Below are 12,050 nucleotides of genomic sequence, written 5' to 3'. Positions count from 1 at the left end.
CTCCAAAACTTGTTAACAATCCCCCCCCCCCCCCTTTTCTTTTTTTTGCGATGTAAGAAATAAAGAAATGAGCACTTGCGGTTTAGTCCGTGTAGAGAAAACGGCTCCTGAGAAGCTCGAGCGTTCAGCAGCGTCTAATTGCCATGGATACCCTCCAGCCTCGAGCCCGATTGGCTTAGGGGTCAGCTGGAGGCCGGAGGGGAAGAAAAATGTCACTAGGCAACAGGAGGACGCCACACTCACGTTGCAAGGTACTTTCCTCTGCCTGTCCGCTTTGTGTGGGAAAGGCAGAGATAAAGCCGCTGTGTCAAAGAAACGAGCTGCGAACGCTCAGAGCGGCTCACACTCTCGTAGGCATCAAGTGAACTTACCTGAGGGGGCATAAGGTAATCGGAATAAGCGTTGACGATGAATAAGTGCTGATGTACAAGTTAAAATGGTATCTGCTCATTATAATGAAATACAGCAAACGTGGGCACTAAAATCATGAACGCTTAAATAGCGGGGGCACAGTCACGCGCATGCTCGGAAAGGGAGCAGGAAAGTGGGAATCTCCGTAAATTGGAGATTGGTAATGAGGAGGGGTGTGGGAAGGGTGGAGGGTGCCACACCAGAAGCACACTCTTAAGGGAAAAAAAGGTTAAGCAAGGTTAAGCAATTTAAATACAATGAAAATATGAAGGAGTAAGATCAACTTATCTGCTTGGAGCCGCATTTAAAAGAGGCTGATTTTTACTGTCTCATGCCTTTTATGTGTTGCCTTTGTTCTTCTTTGGAATTTTACTATTGTGATGTATGCGGCTGCTTGGACTGCATTCCGCATTAAAGGAAAATGCATCATGTAGCCTCCGGTCTTGTAATGAAATCGCAAATTGGGAATGTCTTCCCATTCATTCCTATGGACCTCTAGGCCCATAGGAATGAATGGGGAGGTATTCCTTAAATTGCAAATCGCAATTTGCGATTCGCAATTAAGGAATATGTAGAATTTGCTGAATTATTTGCAAATCCAAAGATACATAGAGTTTTGCGATTCTCAAATAGCGATTCTCTAAAAATCGCTATTTGAGAATCGCAAATGTATCCTTTGATACATATGCCCCTTAATCACATTAAAAAAAATTACTATGACTGTGTTATCTTAAATTATCCAAGAGCTTTTATTCTTCATTCAAAGCATTGCAGTGTTTTTATACTATACAGAAAGCCTTGCAATAAAAACGAAGTTAACTAGGCACGCCATCTTGTAGGAACAGTCTTGTTTGATGCTTATCCACCTGGGAAACTCCGAAAATACAGATTGATGGCTGCATGCTCCATTTGCTGGCTGACATTGTATCTCTGCCCTGATTTTGTTTCACGCACAAACTAGGGGAAAGGCGCAAGCAAACAATTTATTTGGAAGTTCATGCAAAGCACCAAGTGTCTCCTTTTAATGACAAAAGGTTTGTTGTGGCCCAACCAAAGAAATAAATTGAGAGATCACTGGACTCAGTGGATCTGGTTCACAAAGCTATCTGTACGTTTAAGTTCAGTTCACACCAGGAAATATCCTTTTCAAGGCTGCAAACGCACATTTACAGCTTCCAAATAGTGGTTCCTAAGCGAAAATGAACCCAAAAATTGGTGGGTTGCAGGGGAGGTTTTTGTAAAACAGATAAAAAATTTCCTTCTGGTGGAAAAAAGAAAAAAAAATGAAAATTGAATTCACAAATGGAATTCAAGAGTACTCTTGCAAAAACATTATCAGTGCAAGGTTTTCAAGAGTACTCAAGCATACCTTTGTGGATCCCCAAAAATCATGAATCTGCACCATGGCGAGGAAGTATATGAAGTGCAGATTTCCATTTTTGTTTAAGAATTTGGGCAGGTGAACCTGATAAGTGTACATGTGCAGGGAATGCACTGAGAGGCTTACTAGACGGATGTCCAAGATATGTGCAAAATGTTGTGTTATCAAAATAAAATCAATGACCCTGGGCAGAATACTCGGGACAAACACCTCTCCATGGCCCTAGGTCTGCTTCTACCCCGGTGCTTCCGGTGCACACAGCTCTGTGAGCAGGGCGTCTAGGTGTCATCTGGGTCCAATGAGGCTCACTCACTGAGTCTCTGAGCCACAAACACAACCGCCCACTGCTGGGGATTTGAGGTGTGATCACAATTCATTTATCACCACATCCTCCAACAGACCCCTTCGAGTTCGTGGACTTTTGATGCTCCCACCATCCAATTTGAAAAATCATCACATATTTACCACGTTTCTAACTACAACTGCTTGTTGACAGGTACTGATATAAACTGATATTTCATCTTTGTGCAAAGGGCATGTAGGGAGATAATAAAACTATTTCCCTAATCAAAATCAGCAGCATTTCTGAGATTACAGACAGATGTCAAGGTCTTCAATTCTGGCCACAGAGACCCTTCTTTGTCTGACCTAGGAAAAGGACACTGTGGCATCAGAGGTGGTACAGAGCCCAGGATAGGATTCTGTCTGCACCCTCGCAGGAGGGCCATGCAGGCGAGGAATAAAAAGTGAGGAAGGAGACAGAAGATTAGGGGATCCCCAAACTTTAAAAAAATGCCCAGAACATTGAAAAACATATCTATGATAATGCAAAACTTATTATTTATAGAAAAAATGGTACTGAACTATTTACTTTAAAAACAAAATGATGACTTCGCGCAGCTACGACACAGGAAGTGTATAATACCACTTAAAAATGAAAACACAGTAAGCATAAGTGAGGGACAACATAAAATATTGTTCTTACTTCTCCGTTTCTCATAGGTGTGATTAATCCTCTTGCGACAGCCATTCGAAATAAAGTTTCTGTGGCCTGAAAATAAAAAAGAGGCACTTTATGAAACAAAATTGTTAAATATAAGGGTGAGCGTTATAATGATAAATATTAAACTCTGAAATCGAAATTTGAAGCTGAGGCAATTCAGCTCTTAAACGTGAAATATGAAAACCAGGTATTTGGAACAGTTTATTTTATAATTTAAAAGTGCACAATTAAAGAATATGCAGACTCTGAAGAATGCAGATTCGTAAACGAACAGAAAATAGGCTGGTGTAATTTAAGGCAATTAGCACAAAATAGGAACAGGATACAAAAGCCTAGTGCCATGAACGGCTTCTGAAAAATTAGGTATTTTTCTTTGGAGAAACCTCTCGTGATTTAAACTAGCCAGCCCTTAAGCATTACTGTTTAAACAAGGAGGCATAACATTACAATTTTTCCAATCTTTCTCTAAATTACTATATTTTACTAACGAAAATTGCTTCCTTGTTTGCAGCCCTTCTAAGTTACTTCATTTTGTGACATCTGATCGGTGCACTGATTTCTCAACTATTCTTGCATCCCACTTTGGCTACTTGGAGAGCCACTTTTGGGGAACAAAAACCCTGGCCCCAACACCATATATTATTTTTTTGAGGGTATCAGATGACGCTTTAATTGTACCTCACTTTACCTTCACAAATGAGAGCCAAGGCTTCTACCACTGCTGTACCCTAACCCAGCACCCCTGTAAAGTGTTGACTGCCTCGTCTGATCATACCAGTCATGTCACTAGGCATCTAGTCCCTATCCACACCAACCACTAGTAATCTCTGCACCAAAACTAAGCAATGTACAACATGGCATGTGGGGCGAAGCTGTGCGCACCTCAAGGAAGCAGCAAATCAAGAGGAGGGAATGCATTGGGCAACTGACCCTTAGTCCTTCCCTTTTTTTAGGTCTCGCTGAACCAACGCGCATGCGTTGTTCTGCGAGAGTATAGTAATGGGGCTTTCAAAAATGCTCCCAAAGTCTGCAGGCGGATCGGGCACGGTGTATGTGCGCTGGGCGCGCACACCATTTGTCCGCCTACAGCCTTTGGGAGCATTTTTTCAGTCGCTTTGATGTTCTCAGTGAGCCGCGTGGCCACTGGGAACATCAAAGCGGCCGCGAAATGCTCACCATTTGCCACCCCTTCCCTTATCCCACTTCCTGCTTGTTATTTGTTGTTTACAGGCTCGGTAACATATCGATAACGCTTTAATTGTACCTCACTTTACCTTCACAAATGAGATCCAAGACTTGTACCACTGTTGTTCCCTAACCCAGCACCCATGTAAAGTGTTGACTGGCTCGTCTGTACACCAGTCATGTCACTAGGCATCTAGTCCCTACCCACACCAACCACTGGTAATCTCTGCACCAAAGTGAAGCCATGTACAACATGGCATGTGGGGAGGAGCTGTGCGCACCTCCAGGAAGTAGCTATTCAAGAGGAGGGAATGCATTGGGCAACTGACCCTTAGTCCTTCCCTTTTTTTAGGTCTCGCTGAACCAGCGCACATGCGTTGTTCTGCGAGAGTATAGTAAGGGGGCGTTCAAAAATGCTCCCAAAGTCTGCAGGTGGATCGGGCACAGTGCATGTCCACCGGGCGCGTGCACCATTTGTCCCCCTACAGCCTTTGGGAGCATTTTCGCGGCCCCTTTGATGTTCTCAGTGAGCCGCGTGGCCACTGAGAACATCAAAGCATCCGCGAGATGCTTACCATTTGCCACCCCCTCCCTTATCCCACTTCCTGCTTGTTACTTGTTGTTTACAGGCTTGGTAAAATATCGATGACGCTTTGCAGTGCCGCAGGCCCCACTAGGGTTCTCGTCACTCAGATAAAAGCTGATGGCATTTTTCCATTAATTTAGGTGACTGCAGCTCCTAAGAGTTTATTTTTGTAGCCAAACCCCTATGCTTTTATTGGCTTTAGATAATATGGTGCTCTGTCCTGTTTAAACAGCGAAGATTAAAGTGTTTTAGCAGCTTTTAGAGTTTGCGTGCAATTGATAAGGAACAAGCGCCACCTGCTGGGCAAAAGTTAGATTGATTTTACTTTGGAGTTAATAGTAAAATGCATTAGCATTAGTTGTTTGGTTGCAGAAGGTTAAACGTTTAGCCTTCTCAAGTAAAAAAAGGCTAAAAATGTTATTTAATTTGCTCTCCCTGCACAACCACCCTACCAGTTGCTCTTAGATTCCTGGCATCATTCCAGGTTGCTGTGACCCTATGATTTAAAGCCAGCGAAACTGTTACGTATATAACTAAATGCACGCAGGGTTTCTCTGTGCCATGAAAAAGGGCTAGGTGGGACTTAGTGGAATATAATACTGCCATAACAGTTTTTCCGAACATATCTGATCTGAACAAGTATACAGAAGTTTACGGAAAGATGCAAGCTTATGTTTCCTCTCAGATTGACAGGCAGCATATTGGACAGCCTTTAAACTGTGACTCCGAAGTATCTCCGTCGGTTTCAGCATGAATCATTCATTATTGCTATATGCAAACCCTAGAATAAAGCACTGATTGTAATCTAGTATCAGTAACAGAGCTAAGGAACAATATTTCATTAGATAGCACACAAACTGCAAAAATACCAAAACCCAGCCATATAAATACATTGCAATTTGTGCTCTTTGACCTGAATGTGAACATCTTTTCTCTGAGGTCTTCACTTGGCTCTCTCTGCTGGCGAGTGGGTCTATGAACCGAACGCTCTCGCTTTACTGAAAATCATTTCTATGTCCAGATTCACTTGGATGGATACACAACCCCACACACACACACAACCCCCCCACACACACACACAACCCCACACATGCACAATCCCCCCCCCCACACACACACAACCCCACACACACTCAACCCCACACACACACACACACACAACCCCACACACGCACAACCCTCCCCACACACACACACAACCCCACACACACTCAACCCCACACACACACACACAACCCCCCCCACACACACACACACAACCCCCACACACACACACCCCACAAACACACAAACCCCACACAGACACAAACCCTACACACACACAACCCCCCCACACACAACCTCACACACTTACAACCCGACATACACAACCCCCCCACATGCACAACCCCCCCACACACACACTACACACACAACCACACAAGCACACACAACCACCCAACCACACAACCCCACAACCACACACACAACCCCACAGCCACACACACAACACACACAACCACAATCACACACACAACCAGACGCACAACCACAACCAAACACACAACTATCTATCTATCTATCGCACTCACTCTATCTCTCTATCTATCGCCCTCACTCTATCTATCGCATCACCACAGCATCACTCAGCACCACCACAGCATCACTCAGGGGCACCACAACATTTTTATGCGCTACCACAGCATCACTGAACGCCACAGCATCACTCATCGCCACCACAACATCACTCAGCGCCACCACAGCATCAATCTGTGCAACCATTCAACAACAACTGGTTCAAATATGTTCTCTCAATGTTTCAAGCTTTATTACAAATGTCACAAAAAGATGTTAATATTTCACTTCTGTTCTTGGATTTTCGTCACAAGAAAATACACTGAACATAATCTTCGCAAAAGTTATTTACAAAAGTTTAAGCTATTGCCATTATAAATTACAATAACTTTTATTTAAGTATTAATTATTAAAAAAATGGAGGCGCTAGGGGGCGCACGGCGACATGGCTGCCTGAGAAGCAGCTCCGTCGGGCGATCGCCAACTGTGGTGATTTTCGCCGCTCCCGCCTGAACAACCGGCCCCCCGATCGACTAGCAGGATGTGCGAAGCGGTGGAGCACATGTCGGGATGAGAGCCAGCCACCGGCGAACGAAGACAACCCTGCAATTCGCGATTAACCGTGGCGAGGGATCCGGGCGCCTGACAAGATGGCCGCCGTGTTGGGACATACACACAGCAGGCGAGCGGAGACAAATCGCCACACTACTATCCAGGAGCAGGGACGCATAGCGGAGGTAGGACTCTGAGGGCTAACCTCCCCACTACCCCTGCATACGAAATTGTGGCGCTGCGAAGCCCCTGGTTATCACATTCAGGCATTGGAGGCACTGCCTGACAAAATGGCGGCGGCAAAACGAAAAACGCGGGCATGATCGAGTAATCCCTGACTCCTGTGGCAGTGGCGAGACATCAGCGGTGGCCTGTTGCAGCGGAGGAGAGATCAGCTACCAGACGAGTGCCCAGCGTTGTGCACAGTGCGGAGCGCTAGCGCAGAGGTGGACATCTCCGCGCTCCTGCAGGGTGAGTGCTGCTGGCTACTGGAGGTGAGCGCTATGAGGAGCGAGCAGTCTACGGTGGTCAGTGCTGCATAATGATCTGCGTGGGCTAGCCCGTAAATAGGAGACCTGTGGCCACTGCTGCCAGACCCCATCAGCCCAAGTGTGCAGGTCGCTGCATGTTCTTGCGCCAGGGTTGGTGCCTGCTGTGACAAGCGTGTCCTCCACGGCGACCACGTGCGAGGCGGCCCCTCCTGGTGGGACACTCGCGGACCCAGAACCTACAAGCTGGCGCGGGCTGCACGGAGAAACGACGCCTGGCATACGTTTGGTCTGAGGAGGCGTCGCACCAGCGTGGATGGCTATCTACCCTAAACACTGAGTGTGAGGGGAGTGCGCTGACCATAGAACATCGTCACGCCACCTGGGTGATCAGGAAGACCTGCGATATCCACTGCCCTGCAGGCTGCCACGCTGGGACCATCTCTCTGCACGGTTGGGAGGCCAGAAGTCCACCACGTGGAAAGAGTCTGCTAGGCGGAGATCGCCCCAAGGGTGGGGTTCAACACGGCGTCGGCGACCAGACAGACGAGGGCTTCGGGGTCCACGTACAGGAAGGCAACCTCCCCGCCCGCGAGCATGGGCAAACCGGACAAACACCAACAGAAGCTGCCTTTTGAGGCGAAGAAAACGCAGAAGTCCCCTGACGGGGTGTCGGAGGAGGAGGCAGGTCAGGCGCCCAACAACAACATCGAAAAGATCCTGCTAGCGATACAATCAAACCTGCAGGATATTAATGGCAAGTTAGATAACTTAACTTGTAGAATGGACACCATGGCAGCGCGACAGGAAAAGCATGGGGAGCGGCTGGACGAGGCCGAAACACGGATATCCGCGGTCGAAGATGAGGCGCGGGCCTCCACCTCAAAGTGCGCAGATATGGAAAGGCTACTGGAGGTTATCAAGGCGAAGGAGGAGGATTTAGAAGCGCGCTCGAGGCGCAACAACGTACGGATCGCGGGCCTGCCGGAGTCCACCAACACGGGCCGCATGGAAACCTACGTGGAAACACTGTGCAAGGATCTGTTCGGAGCTGAGGCCCTGTCGCCCCTCTTTATTGTGGAGCGTGCTCATAGGTCGCTGGCCCCGAAACCACCACCCGGTGCCACGCCGAGACCGATTGTTGCACGTATCCTCAATTATCGCGACAGGGACACGATCCTTCGGCTAGCAAGAGAGAAAGGAAAGATCCAGCATCAAGGGAACTCCTTGGAATTCTATCCGGACCACACAGTTGCGGTCCAGCAGGCCCGGAAGGAATATACTGCAGTGAAGACCAAATTGCGTGAGATGAACATTGTCTACTCCATGATGTATCCAGCGCGCCTCAGAGTGGTATGGAAGGAGAAAGCGACAATACTACCGACTCCGAAAGCAGCACAAGAATTTGTCAAAAGGGTTCAGCGAGAGATCAGAGACAATTTGCAAAATGACCAACGACGAGACTCGGACTAACGATGAGGGGTTGTTTCATGGTATGCCACTGGTGAGTGTACAATTCAGTTATTGAATCATGCATTCTAGCATGGCCTTTGATTTCCGCATTTGCTAGACTGCTGTGACTTGTTTTCCAGTATGCCCGGTGGTGGGATTGACTCAACATGCGCAGTGAGCCTGGGGGAAGAGGTTCAGTTGGGGCTAAGAGGCCTCTGTTCGGACATGCGGCTCACTACTAACTTTGCGCTGGGAATGTACTGCAACTCATGCACATCACATAGGGCGGTGTTGGCATACGCAATGGAGTGACACTATCACCCGGAGGCGATTACTTACTGCAGGCAAATGCACGATTGGCGAGAAACTGCCCCTTTATCTGTAGCGCTCTGCTCGGTATGATTGCACTATGGGAGGCCTCGGTCACTGACTATGGGTGAGCCCCAATGCACTCTGTGCGGCGAGCAGTAAGGGTGTGAAGGGAGGAATAATGTGCCTTGATGACGAACTGTTGACATTGCAATGGGGACACACTATGCCAGACATGTTGCTCAGCCGGTGGCTTGGTTGTTGGTTGTTCGGGGGGTGGGGGTGGGGGGGGCGGCGGGTATGCACCTGAACTGCGCTTCTTACAGCTTCTTTAGCATCGCCCACACCTGTACACTAGGTGGTGAGTTGTGCCCCTGGCGGACCTCTACAAGGGTATTACCCAATAAGAGTTTGGTTCTGGCACTATGTTACTGTTTATGGGAGTTTTGCATTGGTGCACGGGACGGGAAAGGCTTCGGCAGGTTGGGGTTGCTGGAGTGGGTGGGTTTTGGGGGGGCGGGATGTATGATTGTACTGTTAGGCCGACAGAATGTGTAATGTCTTTTTGTACTGATTTCGAGTTGGTCCCCGCTACTGCTGGAACGACTGGAGCACCTAATAGGGAGATGCTCCTGATCCTTATGCAATTGATTTGTATGGAACGCTCATGCATTATGTCATTGGTAATTGATGGGGACTAGGGAGGTGGGTAGACGCAGTTTAAACATACTAACCTGGAACATTAGAGGGTTCTCACAGCCGCGTAAAATACGACAGATTTTTGCAAGCCTGACGAGGTGGAATGTGGATATAGCATTCCTGCAGGAATCTCACTTGGCCCCACACTCACAAGCACACCTGGGGGCAAGATGGGCGGAGGAGGTTTTCAGGGCCTCGTACTCTTCTTACTCTAGAGGGGTGATCATTCTGGTGAAACGAGGGGTGGGTTTTGTGAGTCACACAGTCACGCAGGACCCTGAAGGCAGGTTTTTAATGGTTTCAGGTACATTGAGGGGGCAGAAAGTTACATTGCTGAATGTATACGGTCCTAACACAGATGCCCCGGATTTCTTCAGGGAGATATGGGGACACCTACAGGAACACAATAGCGCACATATATTATGTGGTGGGGATTGGAACGTGACACTCTGTGATGGTTTAGACCGGTCAACCAATTCGGTGGAACAGCACAAGCACTCACGCACAATGGTGGGACACATGATGAAGGATCTGGGTATGGCGGATCTTTGGAGGTTGAGGTACACTGACGCGCCTGGGGCCACGCACGTTAATGCTTCCCACAACAGCTGGTCAAGATTGGACTACTGGCTAGGCTCCTCTGATCTGGCACTATGGGTGAGACACCTGCAGGTGCTCCCTCGCACGCTGTCTGATCACAATCCTGTCCTACTACAGCTGGACGTTCCACGATACACACCCCCCCCTTTCCAATGGCGCTTTAACGCACGTGCTCTAACTGATGCCGTTTATGCCGACACGATTCTGAGGGCGATTAGAGATTACTTTGACCTTAATGCCCCATCGACTGATGATCCTGGCATCCTCTGGGAAGCATTCAAGGCCACGATAAGAGGGGTCTGTATAAGCACCACAGTAGGGGTCCTGAAGGATATTAGAACTCAGATACGCAGATGCGAACAGCTAATGAGAGACCTGGAATCCCTGTATGAATCCACTCAGGATATCACGCACCTGGCCAAGCTTCGCGAAATACACACAGAACACGAGACCTTTCTAGACTCTGAAATGAAATATTTAAACCGCACGCATGTGGCTAGAGCTTTTGGGGAAGGGGGTCGGCCGGGGGCTGTGTTGGCTAGGAAGATCTGCACAGGTCGCGGCCAGACTACGATACTTAGGGTAAAGAACGGGGAGGGCGCCACACAAACCCATGCTAATGACATACTGAAATGCTTTGTGAATTCATTTGGTTCCCTATACAAATCCCAAACCACTGCTCCGGCGGATGACACCTACACATACCTGCACGACGTAGCGATAGGGTGGCTATCAGATGCACACAGAGAGTACTTAGCAAGGCCTATCACGGCGGATGAGGTTAAAGAGATAATAGGCTCACTTCCGAATGGCAAGGCACCTGGCCCGGATGGGTTCACCCCGGAATTTTACAAACAATATGCAGACATACTAGCGCCACACTTAGTAGATATGTATGGCACCTCCTTTGAGAAAGGCATACTTCCCCCCACGCTACGCGAAGCCATGATTATCGCTCTTCTGAAACCATCTAAAGATCCGGAGGAGTGTGACTCGTACCGACCGTTATCTTTAATCAACGTCGACTCGAAAATTCTTGCTAAGCTTATAGCCAAGCGGCTATCACCACTGATGACTAGTCTGGTACTACCGGATCAGTCCGGATTTGTGCCCACCAGATCAACAGCACATAATACCCGGACTCTATTTGCACTATCGCACTATCTACAACCTTCAGTCAAAGCTGTAGCGGTCATGCTAGACGCGGCGAAGGTGTTTGACTCTATTGAATGGAGGTATATGATCACTGTCCTCAATAGAATGGGGTTCCCTAAACGTTTTGTGCAATGGGTCTCCCTGCTTTACACGAAACCACATGCTAGGGTCAGAATTAATGGATACATTTCGGACCAATTTGCGATTGAGCGAGGGACGCGGCAAGGCTGCCCACTCTCGCCGCTATTATTTGCATTAGCACTAGAACCTTTGGCGTGTCTGATTCGACAGAACTACAGGGAATCGGCACTGCACTTCATAGCCAGGCCGCTTCACATCTCCTTATATGCAGACGATATGTTGCTATACGTCCGGGACCCGGAGACTCATTTGAACGCCATACTCAGGGAATACATAAGGTTCGGGGGACATTCGGGTCTAGCCATAAATTGGTCCAAATCGTCTATAATACCCCTCACGGACACCACTTCTGAGTTTGTGGTGGACTTTCCGCTGGGTTGGCAACAGGACCCTATACGATACCTAGGGGTCATGTACCACAGAGATCCGGATGAGGTGCTCAGGGCAAACTACGGAGTGGTGCTGACGAAACTGGAGGACAGTGTACAACGCTGGATACGTCTACCCCTTTCATTGGCGGACAGGATAGCGATT

The 12,050-nt window shown here is 48.0% G+C and overlaps 1 protein-coding gene across 1 annotated transcript in view; it reads right to left on the bottom strand.

The window, feature by feature from the left end:
• TMEM135 (transmembrane protein 135) overlaps positions 1–12,050 on the bottom strand; it is a 1,155,226-nt gene that overhangs the window by 543,428 nt on the left and 599,748 nt on the right. The window contains exon 5 of the mRNA XM_086933979.1: positions 2,778–2,843. Coding sequence (XP_086790105.1) covers positions 2,778–2,843 — 66 coding nt within the window. The remainder of the gene's footprint in view (positions 1–2,777; positions 2,844–12,050) is intronic.

The sequence above is a fragment of the Lissotriton vulgaris genome, chromosome 8 (assembly GCF_964263255.1).
Source record: "Lissotriton vulgaris chromosome 8, aLisVul1.2, whole genome shotgun sequence".
NCBI lineage: Eukaryota > Metazoa > Chordata > Amphibia > Caudata > Salamandridae > Lissotriton > Lissotriton vulgaris.
This window is presented reverse-complemented; position numbering and strand designations above follow the sequence as displayed.